General features: G+C 38.3%; 1 protein-coding gene across 2 annotated transcripts in view; it reads right to left on the bottom strand.

The window, feature by feature from the left end:
• Nucleotides 1-19,343, bottom strand: part of virma (vir like m6A methyltransferase associated) — a 161,687-nt gene that overhangs the window by 115,709 nt on the left and 26,635 nt on the right. For both annotated transcript variants that reach the window (XM_039736377.1, XM_039736376.1), the window contains exon 3: nucleotides 15,751-15,837. In XM_039736377.1, the coding sequence (XP_039592311.1) occupies nucleotides 15,751-15,837 (87 nt within the window). The remainder of the gene's footprint in view (nucleotides 1-15,750; nucleotides 15,838-19,343) is intronic.

Below are 19,343 nucleotides of genomic sequence, written 5' to 3' on the forward strand. Positions count from 1 at the left end.
GTACCTGGGTGTGGACCTGTACAGAAACCTGAGTGCTGCAAACACTGACGCCATACATAACATAAGCCATAGTTTACTGTATTTCCCAGAGGAGATTTACCCACTGGCATGGGTAAAACATTTCTGCCTATCTGCTATCAGTCCGTTGTTGCAAGTGATACCAACAAATGTAAGTTAAACAGAAAGGCTATCTAGCCAGCAGATCAGAGAAGGATGTGGACTAAGGTGTTGATTGCCATGAACAATATCTCAGATCTTTCTCTGTGACATACTGGTCATACTTTAAAACCAGCTTTTTTTAACTAACTTTCATTAGACTTCACAACACATCCTCAACCTAGACTTTATGTTCCGCCATATTTAGATGGAATGTTTTACTACCTTATATACAAATGTATTTTACTGTTACTACTTTACTACTTACAGGTATATTGTGTACAGAATAATCACAGTAAACAAAGAATTGGAGGGTCCTAAATCTGATGCACAGAAGGGGCACTAGTTTAGTGGCAAAGAACGAGAAAGGAATGGAAAGCAAGGACTAATCTGAACTGAACAGAAAGTAAACTTGATTAAAGTAGTTCAAGTATTGAAAAGGAGGAAAGCAGATATGTTTTGAATGCCGAAGACATAAAGGTATGAGAAACCTTATTGGGAATTCCTAAAGCTGTACGTTTTTTACCAGGGCAGCACTGACACAGGTCATGCTGTGGGCACAGATTCAAAAACCCTATAAGAGGAAGACAAGGTGAGATAGTGTGGTACAGTTTTATAGACTGTGAATGGTGATCTGGTGACTGAAATAATACACATATGCACTTTAGATTTCTATAAGTGACGAGACTGAAAGCTTTGGAACACATTTTTATTATTTAAAAAAAAGTTAGAGCTACCTTGAGGGGAGGCAGCTGTATTGAGGAAAACCTGAAGCAACAAAAGGGAGCTAGTTGCTTATTATATTTGGGTTCAGAGACGAAGGTTTCTTGTGTTTGATGATGATATTAAAATATGTATGCAACACATTAACACAAAATGTTAACTATCTGTTACCAAAACTAGTGAAGGGTAGAGTAAGAAGTTTTTTACATAATGATAATTTTTAATAGTAAATAACCTTTCACTCAGAATTATTATGAAGGCTGAAAAGTACAGATGCTAAATGATCATAAAAAGATAAACACATTTTCTGAGATGAAAGAAACCCCAATTTAGGGTTAAGAAATTAATATTATACAAGGTTTGATAAATATGATAAAAAATATCCAATACAAAGTGAAATGTTGGAATGAGTCCAAATAACAAATGCAAATGAAAAGAAAGGATTTATTTTAGATTTGATTAACACAAAGGCAAAAAAGAAAGCAGAAAATCAGTTGTAAAGAATAAGAACGGTGTACAGATTTTAAAATGAATGACTAAATGAGTTACAGCTTGTAAAATGTTTGAAGAAAAAGACATACTTTGCTTTAGGTTCTCAAAAGAGGAGGTTTTGATAAGCACTAAAGGTTCAGAGTGAACAGATAAAAGCATCAGGCTTAAACAGAAATATGTTAGAAGTAAATATGTTGGAGTTAAAAGAATTGCATTCAATTACATCTTGATTATTTTGTTAAAGTGCATTACGACAGACTGAAAAATTCATCTGCTATCCCTCAGGTGCAATGGAAACAATCAACTACGACATGGGTTTAATAAAGATCAAATTTTTTAGAATATGCAATAAACTTAGTTGAGAGTGTGTTTGCAAATAGAATCAGAAAATATTTTTGAAGTTTGTAAAAAGCAGTTTTTATCATGCCCTGTAAAAGAAAGAATGGACTGAATCTTTCCAGTGTGGCAAATGATAAAGTGATGGAGAAGTGTGCAGGAACTTTGGTACAGAGGTAAGAAGGGAAACAAAAGAAGTTATTTCTGAGGTGGTCTGAACCGCCTTTATTGTATGCAAGAGCAATATCATGTGATGATGCAGCTAATATCAATGAAGTTGCTCCATAAAAGGATGCTGTTTAAGTGACATGTTATATGTAGATGGAGGGGAAGACATGGTCATGACAGCAAGTTCTTCGAGGAGACATATGCATTTCCAGAGTCTAAAGAAACCTCCCTGTTACTACAGGAAAAAGCTGATGCAACTGTTTCGAGGTTCAGATCAACCTATGTTAGTGAGACATGGCTAGAAAGAGAGTATAGCATTTAAACATTATTAAGGATGCGGTGGGCTGGCGCCCTGCCTGGGGTTTGTTCCTGCCTTGCGCCCTGTGTTGGCTGTGATTGGCTCCAGCAGACCCCCGTGACCCTGTGTTAGAATATAGCAGATTGGATAATGACTGAATGACTGACTGACATTATAAAGGACAAAGATTAGAACAAGCATGCACAAATGCAGTGTTTCTGTAAGAGAAAGGGAAGACAATGTCATACTTGATAAAAATGACTAAGGCAGAGTCAGTAAGTCAAGCAATAACGAGAAGGCTGATGAAGTGATTTCAGTATACAGATAGAAAGGCAAGAAAAGGACAAATTAAAGGAAACTAACCAACCCGCGGCGTACCATACGCCGCATAATCAGGCCGGTTTTTTAATAATTTTTAAGCACAGGGAGAAAATGTAACATTTGCAAAATCGGTAATGTAATAAATCAGCAAGAAAAGCAACATTGTAACAATGCACGGAACGAATCAACACACAATCGTCCGTGCGAGGTGGGAGGGGGGTGTGTACAAAGTACAGGAGCATCTAAGAAGACGCATGTTTGTCACGGATGCGAATTGCTGTATGTAGCGTGTACAACACTTTGCTATGCTGCACGCGATGCGTCGCGTCGTAATTCGAAAACTCGTTTTTTAAAGACTGCTCACTTCATTGTGTTTTAACCTCAGTTGTAAAGGAATGTTTTAATGATCCCATGGGATACCCCTTGCAAACAGTTTTACACGCTGCATATAGCGATTCACCTCCGCGAGTAACATGCCTCTATTAACAGTCAACGTGTGGGAGGGGGGTGTTTACAAAGGGTAGGGGCGAAAACAGTGGGAGCGTATGAGTCGCACTTAGTGGCAATTCCACGGTTTGCAGCCCGAATGGGGTTCAACGGCTTACCCATGCCTAGACACATGCTCAATCTCATGCATAATTATTTATTGAATGGTAAACACTTCTGGAAAGACACGGTTGTCTAAAACAGGTTAGTGTGAGAATACAACAGTAAGTGAATGAAAAGATGGAACTCTGGAGAGAGCAAAATACAACACAATAGTGAACCCGCGGCATAACAAGCGGTAGCATAATTATTTATCGATGGTTAAACACTTCTGAAAAGACACAGGGACACCCCTCGCAAACTGTTCTACACGCCGCATACAGCGATTCACATCTGCGACAAACAAACTGTTTTACACATTGCATACAGCGAATCACATCCGCGACATGATTTTTCCTAGATGGCCCTGTCGCGTCCACCCTCGCACTCGAAGCATACACACTGCCTGCTCATGTGCCCGGTCACAAGCCGCGTCCAGCCTCGTTCTTGAAGCATACACACTGCCTGGTCATGTGTCCGCTCGCAAGAGAAACTCACGGAGAGCCGCCCACCAGCTGCCTGTGTGTGTGCCTCTGTCTGTCTCTGGCGCGGCTTTCTCTTGCGCTGCCTCTGTGTGAACCAGTCAGGCACAGAGAAGGTCAGCTGCTGACAGAGCGTCTCGACTGTTGCAGGGCCTGCATTGGTGAAGCAGGTGAGACGGTAATGAAACAGAGGCACAGGGCTTATTGGTTTTTAAAGACTGATTCCTTCATTGTGCTTTAACCTCAGTTTTAAAGGATTGTTTTAAGGATCCCATGGGATACCCCTCACAAACCGTTTCACACGCTGCATATGGCGATTCACCTCCGTGAGAAACATGCCTCTATGAACAGTCAACGTAGCTCGGAAGTACATGACATTAACCTGACCTGCATTGCATGTGGCCTCTACGACAGACGAACATAAATGACGCCATTTTTTCTGTGTCGTCACGTCCGAGTTGGTGGGCGTGGCCCTGCGAGTTGTCGTCGTATTCAATGGTCTTGGAGTTGGTGGGCGTGGCTCCTTCCTGTGTGCGCCATAGGTGTCTCACTTGTCGGCGGCTAAGTGAATCCACGCCCCTTCCGGCGTGCTTTTCATGGTTGTCTTGCCTTAGTGAATTATATATATAGATGTCTGGTATATCATATAAGCATCAAAATTCTTGCCTGGATATTGAATGAAAAGGTTGGAAAAAGGGGACAATACAGTACAGTGATGAAGATTTTGAGGGAAAAGGGATGAACGGGATGATAAAGTAATGAAAGATTAAATGAAAATGGATTTCAATTTGCCAAAGGCTTCAAAAACAGCAGAAAGAGAATGGAGAATAATCAGCCAACTTTGGATAAACCTAGACAAAGTCTTTTAAGCCAACTGATAATTTATTAGAACTGTTAAGGACTATTAGACAAAAAAGATAAATCACAAAGACTCACTTTGTTTAGTTACAACAAAAAACAAAGTATTATTACAATTTTAAGATTATCAACAATTTTTCCAGTGGTGATCAGAGTCTTAGCTGCCACTGAAAAACAGCATCATATATGGTACAAGAGTTATTTCTGTTCTGATAAAGGATGAACATAATGTTTTTATTGGAGGTCCTTACAGTATATATAGAGGAACTTTCTGTTTGGGTGCAGCTATGAGTATTGTATGTCATCCTACCACAATTTTTGGACTGATGATAACAGCTACCATCTCTTTGGCATAACTGCAGTATATTTTCCGTCCCCAAGATGAAGCAGAATGTCTTGAGGGAAAAAATACTTCACATATATTTATTCCCATCTGACATTTACACTATGATGTTTTTATTCAGTGCTAGTATTTGTAATGTACAATCAATTGGAATGTATTTTGTAATGCATTGTATTTTCCCTTCCAATAGAAGGCACTGGTGTTGGGAATGCTACGCCAAATGCCCTGTTAATTAAGATAATAGGCAAACTGAAATTTCAACTTACTGACATTAATTTTAAACAGAAAGGAAATAAAAAGATAAATAAAAAACAAATCTCATTTGAGTCCACTAAACAGTCTGGTGACATTCTCTAACTAATGTAGCAAAATAAGGACAGGAAAAATGTAAATACACACCAATTTCCAAAATTTCTTTAATTAGATTACAGTTTTGGTGGTATATGCCATCTGTAGGAATGGAAAATGTAATGCATTTTATTAGTATACCTGACAAGCACTTTGGAATGGGGTGTCAATAACAATACCCTTGAGTGAGTGTCACTAAAAAAAGACCACTATTGCACTCTGCCGAATTAATTTCAGTTAGATAACTCTGGTGAATTTAGATTTAAGCACAAGACTAAAACCTAGTCAGGAATATCCAAGTGTACTCAGAAACAAAAGATTTCTAACAGAAAATTTGTTTTAAACAATATTTATAGCAGTCACTAACATATACTTGTTTTTAAAGAAATGTTGAGCTACACAATTAAATGTATGTAATAAAAAAAGAGCAAATTCCACAGCACTATTCTTTGTCTTTATTTCTGCATGCCCAAGTGGCAACTATTCCTTACCCAAAACTCAAATTAAGACTTTAGCATTAACTGGGAAGCAGAAAAAATTTGTTTGACAACAGCTTATTTCCACTCTGTGAGAACACGGTCCAACTCAGAAACAAACCATGATAAAGGGTTTACTAGTTCATTACTTTATAAAGAAATCAAGTCCTAAAGACCTTTGTCTTCAGAAGCAACTTTTATTTATTTGCTTCCTCATCTGCCACTTTTAAAAGATAACGAGGCTAAATAAGAACTAATGCTTAAACTTTAAGCTTATCAAATAACTCCAACAATCAAGACATGGGAGTATTTTTTGCCTGTGTTGCTCTGATTTTACTTGATGAGAGTCAGCTTGTCATTTCATTAGATGGCTGCAGATGCAGGGCTACATCTTGTGAATAGCACTGTGGTAAAATCTCACAAAAAGGCTTGCATACTTATCTAAATGTGGATGTACCAACTGAAGTAATGTGTGTGTGAACCAAACAACCACCATCTGTCTCCATGAGATATCAGTCAGGTCAATGTTAGGCCCAAATGTTCTCCTTGTGGAAGCAATTTTTTCTCTCAGTTTTGACTGAAGAATGAAGTTGCTTAAAAATGTATGAATTCTTAAAATAACTATAGAAACATGAGTGCTGTGTTAATAAAATGTATATGACATGATTTGTGGCTTGAAAATCCAGTACATGCAATGCCACATTGCCCCTGCATTTAGTAAACTGCAGTGAATTTTGAGATAAGGGTTAAAATGTTACTACTTCCTTTATAAATGATCTACATATAAAGTGGCTGATAGGAGGCAATAAACAAAAGAAAGTATTATTTATACCATTCCTAAAACAATACTGAACCATGACAAAAAGTCTGGAATTTACCTTCAAAATTTGAAAATATAAAACTAAAACAAACAATTCAAATGCTGCCTATATTGAGCATAAAAATGGCAAAAACAAATAAACATATTTGAGTAACACAAAGTTCTCAACCTGTTAAATGGTATAATGGTAATGGTAAAATAAAATGGTAAAATAAAAACACATTTTTTCCCAAATCCAGTGAAAGACCTGGGTTTAATAAGAAGAAATTTGTCATTCAATGGTTGTTTGGGGAATCTCACTGAGCCATTCAAACATACAAAATAAATTATGGTCACTCTGGGTTGGTTTGAATAGCAATCACAATAAACTACATCCGAATTGATAGTGCTTTGAAGGACAGTTTTCTGAATCCAAATGTACCTACCATCACTCATAAGCATAAATGTAATGGTTTTGTTGAATTAGGGTGTGTGTCACAGTTAAAAAAAAAAAAAGGAAAGATAAAACAAAAAACAGTTTAAAAAAAAAAAAAGATAAAACAAATAACTAAATGAATAAAAATGTAGTTTGCTAACTTAGAGACAAAGCAGCAGGATGAAACCAAGTCAATTTTATTTAATTGGTGAAATAATTATAAGATGAAAACTTAAGGGGACAAGCAGGAGCTGAATATGGCTGCATTAGAAGTTTGGCAGAGTATTGCCAGAGCAGATACACAGCACCTGGCGACGTCAATGAATCGCAGACTTCAAGCAGTCATTTCATGCAAGGAATATGCAACAAGGTACTAAATATGACTGCTTTAATACACTTGCCATTGCTATATCCCAAACATTAAGACGCCCTGAAATGGTGGCGACCTTGTAAAGGGAGTGTTAAAATTTCTACATGGTGTGATCAAAATATATGCAAATAACCTTAAAGTCTGCAATGTGCACTTTAATTACATCTGAATTATTTGATTCATAATTGAAAAAATGCAGAGCAGTGGAGTAGACCAAGCATAAATGTATCTTTGTCCCAAACATTATGGAGAGCACAGTAGCTTTGAATAATTTTCCTCAAAAAGTATACGAACAGATATAAAGTTTTTGTTCCAAATGTTTAATTGAGTTCTCTACATCTAAATCTAGGACTTCAGTAAAAGTCTGATTATGTTTTAGGTCAAATTTATTCCAAAATACATAAAGTCTAGCACCACTGTATCCATTCTTATTTAATTTTTTTCTAGTTTCAGATATTTTTACTGTCAAGTAAAAACAAGAATTGAGATCTGCATTAATTTTGGAATTCATTCTATGGTGTTTTGACTAGGTGTTGCCTTCTAGTCATCAGCCTAGTACTTTTGAGTTTTCCACTGACCCATCTAAGCGAGTCACAAGGGTAGAACTTAACTCTCTCGGTGGATGAAATAGTTTCTAAGCAGTAATGGTGTGCTTCCATGTGTGCAATGTTAGGCTGGCATTTGTGCCATAATCCTAAACAAAGATCCTAAGTGTGCCTAGATTAAATATAGAATCAAATGAAAATTTTGTCTTAATTTGAGACCACATGTCAAGCTTATTCCAGATTTTTGACTACATTTCCGCATTTTGACAGCCCGCATGGAGTTTGCTAAAAGACACCTGAAGGACTCCGAGATGGTGAGAAATTAGATTCTCTGGTCTGATGAGACCAAGATAGAACTTTTTGGCCTTAATTCTAAGCGGTATGTGTGGAGACAACCAGGCACTGCTCATCACTTGTCCAATACAGTCCCCACAGTGAAGCATGGCGGTGGCAGCATCATGCTGTTGGGGTGTTTTTCAGCTGCAGGGACAGGATGACTGATTGCAATCGAGGGAAAGATGAATGCAGCCAAGTACAGGGATATCCTGAACAAAAACCTTCTCCAGAGTGCTAAGGACCTCAGACTGGGCCGAAGGTTTACCTTCCAACAAGACAATGACCTTAAGCACACAGCTAAAATAACAAAGGAGTGGCTTCACAACAACTCTGTGACTGTTCTTGAATGGCCCAGCCACAGCCCTAACTTAAACCCAATTGAGCATCTCTGGAGAGACCTAAAAATGGCTGTCCACCAACGTTTACCATCCAACCTGACAGAACTGGAGAGGATCTGCAAGGAGGAATGGCAGAGGATCCCAAAATCCAGGTGTGAAAAACTTGTTGCATCTTTCCCAAGAAGACTCATGGCTGTATTAGCTCAAAAGGGTGCTTCTACTAAATACTGAGCAAAGGGTCTGAATACTTAGGACCATGTGATATTTCAGTTTTTTTAATAAATCTGCAACAATTTCAAAAATCCTTTTTTTTGTCTATCTATATGCGGTGCTGTGTGTACATTAATGAGGGAAAAAATTAATTTAAATGATTTTAGCAAATGGCTGCAATATAACAAAGAGTGAAAAATTGAAGGGGGTCTGAATACTTTCCGTACCCACTGTATGTATGTATATACATACTGCTCAAAAGAATTAAAGGAACACTTTTTATTCAGAGTATAGCATAAAGTCAATGAAACTTATGGGATATTAATCTGGTCAGTTAAGTAGCAGAGGGGATTGTTAATCAGTTTCAGCTGCTGTGGTGTTAATTAAATTAACAAGAGATGCACTAGAGGGGCAACAATGAGATGACCCCAAAACAGGAATGGTTTAACAGGTGGAGGCCACTGACATTTTTCCCTCCTCATCTTTTCTGACTGTTTCTTCACTGGTTTTGCATTTGGCTACAGTCAGTGTCACTACTGGTAGCATTAGGCGATACCTGGACCCTACAGAGGTTGCACAGGTAGTCCAACTTCTCCAGGATGGCACATCAATACGTGTCATTGCCAGAAGGTTTGCTGTGTCTCCCTGCACAGTCTCAAGGGCATGGAGGAGATTCTAGGAGACAAGCAGTTACTCTAGGAGAGCTGGAGAGGGCCATAGAAGGTCCATAACCCATCAGCAGGACCAGTATCTGCTCCTTTGTGCAAGGAGGAACAGGATGAGCACTGCCAGAGCCCTACAAAATGACCTCCAGCAGGCCACTGGTGTGAATGTCTCAGAGCAAACAACCATAAAGACTTCATGAGGGTGACCTAAGGGCCCCATGTCCTCTAATGGGCCCTGAGCTCACTGCCCAGCAGCATGCAGCTCGATTGGCATTCGCCATAGAATACCAGAATTGGCAGATGCACCACTGGTGCCCTGTGCTTTACAGATGAGAGCAGGTTCACCCTGAGCACGTGACAGAAGTGAAAGGGTCTGGAGAAGCCATGGAGAACATTATGCTGCCTGTAACATCATTCAGCATGAGCAGTTTGATGGTGGGTTAATGATTGTCTGGGGAGGCATATCCATGGAGGGTCACACAGACCGCTACAGGCTTGACAAAGGCACCTTGGCTGCCATTAGGTATCAGGATGAAATCCTTGGACCCATTGTCAGACCCTATGCTGGTACAGTGGCTCCTGGTGCACGACAATTCCTGGCCTCATGTGGTGAGAGTATGCAGGCAGTTTCTGGAGGATGAAGGAATTGATACCATTGACTGGCCACCACACTTTCCTGACCTAAATCCAATAGAACACCTCTGGGACATTATGTTTTGGTCCATCCAATGCCACCAGGTTGCACCTCAGACTGTCCAGGAGCTCAGTGATGCCCTGGTCCAGATCTGGAAGGAGATCCCCCACAACACCATCTGTCATCTCATTAGAAGCATGCACCGATGTTGTCAGGCATGTATACAAGAACACAGGGGCCATACAAAGTGCTGCATACAATTTTGAGTTGCTGCAATTAAATTTTGGCAAAATGGACTAGCCTGCCACATCATTTTTCACTCTGATTTTTGGGCGTCTTTGAATTCAGGGCTCTGTAGGTTGATCATTTTCATTTCCATCAAGCGATGTGGCATCCTTTCGTTCCTAACACATTACCCAGTCTATATCAGTATAGATATCCAGGAGGATTTCTTTTTCCCATTGAGATCTGATGTGTTTTCAAAGTGTTCCTTTAATTCTTTTGAGCAGTATATATATATATATATCCATATATATATATATATATATATATATATATATATATATATATATATATATATATATATATATATATATATATCTCATTGCAAGATGCTGAGAAATTAGTTCACGCTTTTGTTTTCAGAATTGACTTTAAATTACTGCTTATAGTTTGCAAAGCCTTAAATAGTCTTGCTCCATCCTATATTTCAGAATGTCTTTCACCTTACACTCCAAATCATAATCTTAGCTCTTCAAATGAGTGACTGCTTATTATTCCAAGAGGTAAACTTAAAAGAAGTGGTGAGGCAGCCTTCTGCTGTTATATACCTAAAATCTGGAATAGCTTACTAATAGAAATTCGTCAGGCTAATACAGTGGAGGACTTTAAAAAACTGCTAAAAACTCATTAGCTTCATTTTAGTTTAATCCGGATACTCTGTATATGCATTTAATTATCAATATAATTCCTGGTGGCTCCATAATCCATACTAACCCCTACTTTCTCTTCTGTACTTTTTCTGGTTTTCTGTGGTGGAGATGTGCGCCACCACCACCTGATCAAAGCACCGTGATGTCCCCACATTGATGGATTAAAGGCCAGAAGTCTACATGACTGTCATCATCAAGTTCTTCAATGTGAACCCTGAATACAATGAGGACCGATTGTGAGGTCATTTATGTTAGGTAGAATGCCTAGAGGGGAATGGGCGGTGTCGAGGCCTAGGAACCCCTGCAGAGCTGTTGTTTTATTTTTTTGTTTTGTTTTTTTCTGTCCTCCCTGGCCATCGGACCATGCTTTTAATTAGTGTTCCCTAATTCTATTTTCTTATTTATTTTGTCTTTTTTCACTTTCTTCATTATGTAAAGCACTTTGAGCTACATTACTTGTATGTAAATGTGCTATATAAATAAATGTTGTTGTTGTTGGCTAACAGACAGTATATAAAAATGGAACAGAACAAAATAAACAATGGACGAAGAGGAAAAAAAGAATCGACCTATGTGGAAACAACTCAATGTCATATCTGAACAGTTTGAATCCTTCTAAATACCCAAATTATGGCCAATGACTAAATAATAATTCTTCTGCTCAGGGTTTGGACAAATCTAGTCATTCTTTTCTTAGAAAAACCTAAAAATGTGATACAAGAGTTTTGCCTGTGCCCACTGTTCTCTTACACCAATGGCAAAACCCAACAATACTACTCACGTCTCCTAGATTCACTGCTTAGGAAGGTGAACTGTCATTTCATGAAGTCTACTCTCTAGCTGGATAGATGCTGGCCCTGATTTGGGTTGGAGGCTCAATTGATTTTGAAGCCAGTTACTGATGATTTTAGTATTTTTGAGAGAGATTCCCTGACATATTGGGACTGGTAATTTCACACAGTTATGAAGGAATCTCTCTTTTCTCCAGTTAGCCAGGATAGAGGAGGAACAACTCTGACTCATTATGAAATTACTGAGATGATTCAGGAAGTACTGGAACATATAGTTTTGTCATCTATTTCAAGCCATACTGTTCTAAAATATACAGTAAATAATTGTTTTTCCCACCAGACCAATAGCAGGTTTTAAGAATTGATGTTTCTTTTCAACATAATGAATTCTCAAATTTCCTTATTTTTGAACTTTTGTAATGTATGTGTTAAAAAGTTTGACTGCTTTTTTTGTCTAAATAGGATTACAAGCAAAGAAAAAAGATTCTTCCCAATGTATACGTATTCAGCTATTGTAACTGCTAGTTTTCATTCAGACCTTTAAAACAGAATCGCAACAAGGCGTGTTTTGACATTCCTGAAATTTGTAATAGCTTTATTGAGACAGGAATGGTATTACATATTTTTCAAATGAGAAACTGTGTTTATGAAGGAACCCTTCCTTTTTTCAAAATTAGACAATTACTATATAGTATAGGAAAAGTACTGTTAAAGACTGTAAACCTATGGTTAAAACAGTTCAGCTGCAGGCACATTCCCTTCCATGCCGGAAATCAACAATAAAAACAGCTATAAGAAAGCCTTTTCATCACCACAAACTCCACACATACCAAAAAAGAGCTGTTTGTCTGCCTATCATCTAGCAAGCAACAGAATTGTGTTTGATTTAAAAACATTAGACTCTCTAAAAGGATTTTACAGGAGTCATTGGATTTCTCTATCAGTATCATCAAGCGTGATCCTAGGGCTAAGACTTTATTCACCATCTAAGTACCAGCTCTACTAATTTACTATAACTGTTTTGCTGTTGTTACTTGTGAAAAGCTGTAGATTTCCAGCATTGGAGCTGAACTGGAGGCATTTTGTTTTTCTTCTCCCTAACAGAATTATAGAGTAGAAAGCACGAATTGTAATAGCATCAGTTAGAAACTATGAATACACTTACAAAAATGTATGCAGTAGGAAGTCTTAATTTACATTAAGGATGTCAACAGAACATATCTTTTTTTACAGCATTACAGTACTGAGTAAAGCTAGTACTGCACTCATGTAAAACTGCATGTAGAAGAATTAAGAAGAAATAAAGCTGAGTAAAACTACATATGAAAATGGTTTAAAAAGGTAATACTACAGCACAGCACTAATAAAAGTTGAAGAAAAAGAAAATCGGCAGAAATCATGTCTGGAAATGAGGAGCTCAAGGCCAGGAAATTTCAGTGTGTGACCACAAGAATATTATTTAAATAAAATTTAAATTAAAATTAAAGCAGATTTTAGACATAGGGGACATTTTGTTAATCTACACTGGCAATGAAATGAGCTGTCCCATTTGCTAATTCCAAAGTAAAGTGTATTTAGTAATTGAATCCTTTAAAGCAAAAGGCACATCTCCCTATTAATACCACATGTACTGTTAGAATAAAAACCACCTAATCACAGAGACACATGCAGGTAGCAAAACTTCCAAGCAGCAAACTCCATGGCTGACTATAAATGTAGCTTTTGTCCAGATTTGTGTTTCTTTGTTTTTTGTAAATAAAAGTAATGTCCATGAGTATGATGAAAGATGGAAACATACTCACAAGCGAGGAGGGTATGTTGAGAAGACGGAAAGAATACTTCGAGAGGTTGATGAATGAAGAGAATGAGAGACAGAGAAGGTTGGATGATGCAGAGATAGAGAATCAGGAAGTGCAATGGATTAGCAAGGAGAAAGTAAGGACTGCTATGAAGAAGATGAAGAATGGAAAGGCCGTTGGTCCAGATGACATACCTGTGGAAGCATGAAGGTGTTTAGGAGATATGTCAATGGAGTTTTTAACCAGATTGTTTAATGGACTCTTGGAAAGTGAGAGTATGCCTGAGGAGTGGAGAAGAAGTGTACTGGTGCTGACTTTTAAAAATAAGGAGGATGTGCAGAGCTGTAGCAACTACAGAAGGATAAAACTGATGAGCCACAGCATGAGGTTATGGGAAAGAGTAGTGGAAGTTAGGTTAAGAAGGGAGGTGATGATTAGTGAGCAGCAGCACGGTTTCATGCCAAGAAAGAGCACCACAGATGAGATGTTTGCTCTGAAGGTGTTGATGAAGAGAAGTATAGAGAAGGCCATAAGGAGTTGCATTGTGTCTTTGAGGACCTGGAGAAGGTATATGGCAGGGTGCCTCAAGCAGAGTTGTGGTATTATATGAAGATGTCACAAGTGGCAGAAATGTATGTAAGAGTTGTACAGGATACGTATGAGGGAAGTGTGACAGTGGTGTGGTCTGCAGTAGGAGTGACAGATGCATTCAGCATGGAGGTGGCATTACATCAGGGATCAGCTCTGAGCCCTTTCTTATTTCCAATGGTGATGGAAAGGTTGACAGATGAGATTAGACAGGAGTCCACGTGGACTATGATGTTTGCTGATGACATTGTGATCTGTAGCGAGAGTAAGCAGCAGGTTGAGGAGACCCTGGAGAAGTGAAGATATGCTCTAGAGAGGAGAGGAAAGAAGGTCCACAGGAACAAGACAGAATACTTGTGTGAATGAGGAGAAAGTCAGTGGAATAGTGAGGATGCAGGGAACAGAGTTGGCGAAGGTGGATGACTTTAAAATACTTGGGATCAACAGCGCAGAATAATGGGGATTGTGGAAGAGAGATGAAAAAGAGAAGAGTGTCAGGAGTATTTTGTGACAGACGGTTATCAGCAAGAGTGAAAGGGAAGGTCTACCGGACGGTAGTGACACCAGCTTTGTTATATGGGTTGGTGACAGTGGCACTGACCAGAAAGCAGGAGACAGAGCTGAAGATGGCAGAGTTAAAGATGCTAAGATTTGTTTTGGGTGTGACGAGGATGGACAGGATTAGAAATGAGTACATTAGAGGGTCGGCTCAGGTTGGACAGTTAGGAGACAAAGTCAGAGAGGTGAGATTGCGTTGGTTTGGACATGTGCAGAGGAGAGATGCTAGGTATACTGGGAAAAGGATGTTAAAAATACAGAGTTTCCAGGCAAGAGGAAAAGAGGAAGCCCTAAGAGAAGGTTTATGGATGTGGTGAGAGAGGACATGCAGGAGGTGGGTGTGACAAAGCAAGATGTAGAGGATAGGAAGATATGGAAAAAGATGATCCACTGTGGCAACCCCTAACGGGAGCAGCCGAAAGAAGAAGAAGACAGAAAATGGAAAATAGCAGAAGACAGACTGTTTTATAGGAGTAATGAAATAATGGATTCATGTAAAACTGACAAGTTTGATTTCACACAGGAAGTCTTAAAGTTGGGACAGATGTGAAAAAAGAGGGAGAAATTTGGAAAATTGAACACCAGGAGTTTGTGACGAGTACAGAAATTGGGGTGTCATGACATTCCTAGTTGATATAACCAGTTAATTTTTTACAGTTCAGATCTGAAATGATCCAATGCTTGTAAATGGTTTCTGCAAAATCTATCACAATACTTGGACTACTAGGCTCTCTAACTGATGGATAGCAATAACATTTCAAAAATTGAGAGTGCCAGCAGAGTTCGTGCTTTCCTGCATTTCACAGTGGAATGTGGCATGACATAGCTAGGCACAGTACAGGCACAAATATTGAAGTAAATGTTTATAACTAGTGGTTGCTAAATGATCTTTCTGCAATGCAAATATTGTTTGGTGAATTTATCTAGGAAGGGTGGCTAAAATCTCCCTGAACCTCTAGAGGAGTGGAATGATTTCAATTATCAACAGCCACTTGGCTACATAATGCATTATCTCTTTCAATCTAAAAAAAACACTTTTATTTAACTTTGGCTACATAATGCATTATCTCTTTCAATCTAAAAAAAACACTTTTATTTTACTTTTGCTATTTAACAAGAACTAACAACAGAATATTATTTTATATAGTGTAGGCAGTACTCACCTTCCGAGTCTGTCAAAAACAGGTGCAGTTGGTTTGCTGACATTGTTAAAAAACAAGTCAAGCTGAAATGCATGGGGTGAGGTTTCCCTGTAGAGTAAAGAAAATTCTATTATTTTCACTCCAAGCCACCTTTAACTCTAATTTGCAAAATAAAAAAATCCTCAAACATATTATATCTTGAGAGCGAATTTAATAATTGTCGATTAAAATCCTAATATGCACATTTTTCAGAACCTCTTTAAAGCATACCTGTGATTACTGTGAAATGCTTTGAAAATTAAGCATATTCGTTACAAATACAAGAAGGAAATAGTTTTAAACTATAATCTAACAGCAAACCTTTTACACATTCACTCTCCAATGAAATAAATATTTCATACTAAATTATGAAAATGTTTCTGTACAGCAAAAATAAATTTGCTTCAATTGAGCATAAATTGAAAAGAACATTATGATATTATTATAAATCTGAACTATCACAGCCTTGAAAAAATAGTCCTGCTTTTAAATTTACCTTTGCAACTGCTTCCCATTGTAACCAATGCAGATTGATTTTTGCTCAGTTTAACGATGTATAGTAACAGATTTTTTGTATTACATGAATTCAGTAAAACACGGCTGACACAATACGAGATAAGGTATGATAATCTGGAGGAACGTCTGAATCGCCTGCAAGTTACATTCTATTTTGATTTCTGGGATGGATGGCCAAGCCCACAAACATTAATCTAAATGCAAAGCTGTATCACAACAGCAACTTTGAATTTGATCTGTGATTAAGGGTAAAACGGCATACATCAGCAAAGCTGAACTGATACTGAAATTTTGAGTTGTTTGTGTTACGATAACTTCAAAATGGATCATCATACATTCATATAACTAAGGAAATTATGTTATACTGCATGTAAGTTTACCCAGAATTCTTATATTAAAAAGAAGGGACAACAAAGCAAAGCTGGCATGTGAGAAATGGTGAATTGTCACCAATTCCTTTAACACAACTTCATACAATTGATGTTTCATGTAAATTAATTTAAAAAAAGAGAGAAAAATGGGAAATTTGATGCAGCACAACACAACCATTACAGGAGTTGAAATGACCATATTATACTGTATGAAGTTAGACACAAAAATAACTGGACTGGGCTTGGGGCTTTCCTGGAAAACTGTCTGGAGGTCGGCTGGATGTGAATCATAGAACTATATCTTCTATTACACATCCTCTCAAACCGCCGACTGGCTAGGAATATCCTGTGAATACCCCAGTCAGTATTTTTACAACAATCGCTACACAAGTTGCAGAGACAATGTCGGGTGAAATAAAGCAAACAGTAAGACAATGCTAGTGCGCACAATGCTTTTTCCGTGAAGTGGTTTTTGACTGACAAAAACATTCCTTTCCTCAATCATCCTCCATACTCGACTGATTTAGCTCCCTGTGATTTTTTACTTTTTCCTGAAAATCAAAAGTGACCTGAAGGGAACACATTTTTCTTCCATGGATAAAGTGAAGACAAAAATGGCAAGCCTATTGAAAAGCCTCACGCAAGAAGACTTCCAGCACTGTTTCAATCAATGGAAGATACATATGGAGCAGTGTAGAGTTTGGGAGGGGGAGTATATAGAAGGCGACAATGTTTACAATTCTGTAATTCATCAATAAATATTTTTTTATATTCTTCTCTCTTTCCAAAGTCTGTTCACATGAATCAACAGAGAAAATGAACAAAACTGATTTTGGCTGTGCCCCTACAGTTCAAGTGTGGTATGTACTAAGACATCAGGTGGCACGAAATTCATGATGGGTTCTTGTTCTACAGGGTTAGTCAAAACAAAGTAAAGCATTTCTCAAGGTCATTGCACAAGGTAGAGGCAGCCGAGTAGGTTGGGGTGAGGGTCCTTTGATAGGCGATTCCTTGTAGTTTTCCGTCAGCAACACGCCTTGGTCTGGTGCACACCGTGCTTTTGCTGTCAAAGTGTTCTTCAAAAACAACAAATCCATCATCACTACGCAACACACCTTCTGAATGCACTTTAGCATTCCTACTAAAGGTGACATTCCAAATTGGAAAACAAATTTAGACAGATGAGTGAGTACAACATTAAACAGAAAATCCTAGGACTGTAAGAATGCCTGAAAACATCCAAGCCGTAAGGGCATCAATTTTGCAGAATCCCAGACGTTTAGCGTGCAAACATGCTTCTGCCTTAAGCATTTCTAACACATCTTTGAGGAGGATTTTCCGTAAGGACCTTAATTTCCCTTAATTTGCATACATGCAAAATGAATGTAGTGCAGAAATTCACTGAGAGACTGGGAGAGCTGTAGAGAATTGCGCGATAACTTTCTGCAAACCGTTCATCGACATGCTATCAGCATGTGCAGTAGCAACAAGGCAGATTTCCATTTGAATGGTTGTGTAAATAAGCAAAACTTTCACTATTGGGCTGAAACCAACCCTCGTGAACTTCATCGGAGACCCCTGCAAAGTGAGCGTGCTACAGTTTGGTGCTCCTTTTACAGAATTTTACTGCATTGTAGGCACTTACTTTATTGGGGGGTGGGGGGGATTGGGGGGCAATGATCACCGTCACTTCAGAGAAATGCCAGAGAACTTTTTGTGGCCCCAGCTGGAAGAAATGAATGTGGTGCAGCAACAGCTCACACAGCATGGAGATCCATGCAAGTTTTGCAGGAGAGGTTTCCGGGGAAGCTGATCTCCCAGGGTGATGATGTCGGGTGGCCTTCACATTTGCCTGATCTTGTTCTGTTCGATTTCTTCTTGTGGGGCTATCTCGAGTCAAAAGTATACACACATCGACCTCAAAACCTTGAAGCCATCAAGGATGCTATTACCCTTGAAATGTCCGAACGAGTCATGCGAGCATTCAGAAATCACCTCAAAGAGTGAATCACTAATGATGACCACCAACTTGAAGACATCATTATTAAAACACAGTAAAAAAATCAATTTTGTATACCTTTTCTTGTGTCAAAATGAAATGTATTTTATCTTATACCATTTTTGAAGAATAAACATTTGAAATGTGGTACTTCTTTTTGGCTCACGCAGTACTTGTTTCTTAACATCTTCCTAAATTTGAAGTTTCTTGTGTTGCTAGATTGACCTTCTCTAATTTTTTGCATGTAATACAATTGACTTGCTTTGAAACTATAAATGTTAGTACTAAATGCAGTTTAAATGTCAAGAACATATTAAGCAGTTTACAAAAAACATATGCATCTAAAACCAACAGATGCTATCAATATAAATGGCTAGTAATTATTATTAATTTACTATTATTCATTTTGGGGGGAAAAAACAAATAGCTTTGTAAATATTTGCTTAAATTCAGAAATAAACCATCTACAGTTAGTATGAGGTATTTGTTAGCTTCATTCTGCATGAACACATGAGATTTTTTTTTCTTATACATCACTACAAACCACATGAGGTAACATTTTGATAAATATTTTTAGGAGGCACGGTGGCGCAGTGGTAGCACTGCTGCCTCGCTGTTAGGAGACCCGGGTTCGCTTCCCGGGTCCTCCCTGCGTGGAGTTTGCATGTTCTCCCTGTGTCTGCGTGGGG

The sequence above is a fragment of the Polypterus senegalus genome, chromosome 15 (assembly GCF_016835505.1).
Source record: "Polypterus senegalus isolate Bchr_013 chromosome 15, ASM1683550v1, whole genome shotgun sequence".
Taxonomy (NCBI): Eukaryota; Metazoa; Chordata; class Cladistia; order Polypteriformes; family Polypteridae; genus Polypterus; species Polypterus senegalus.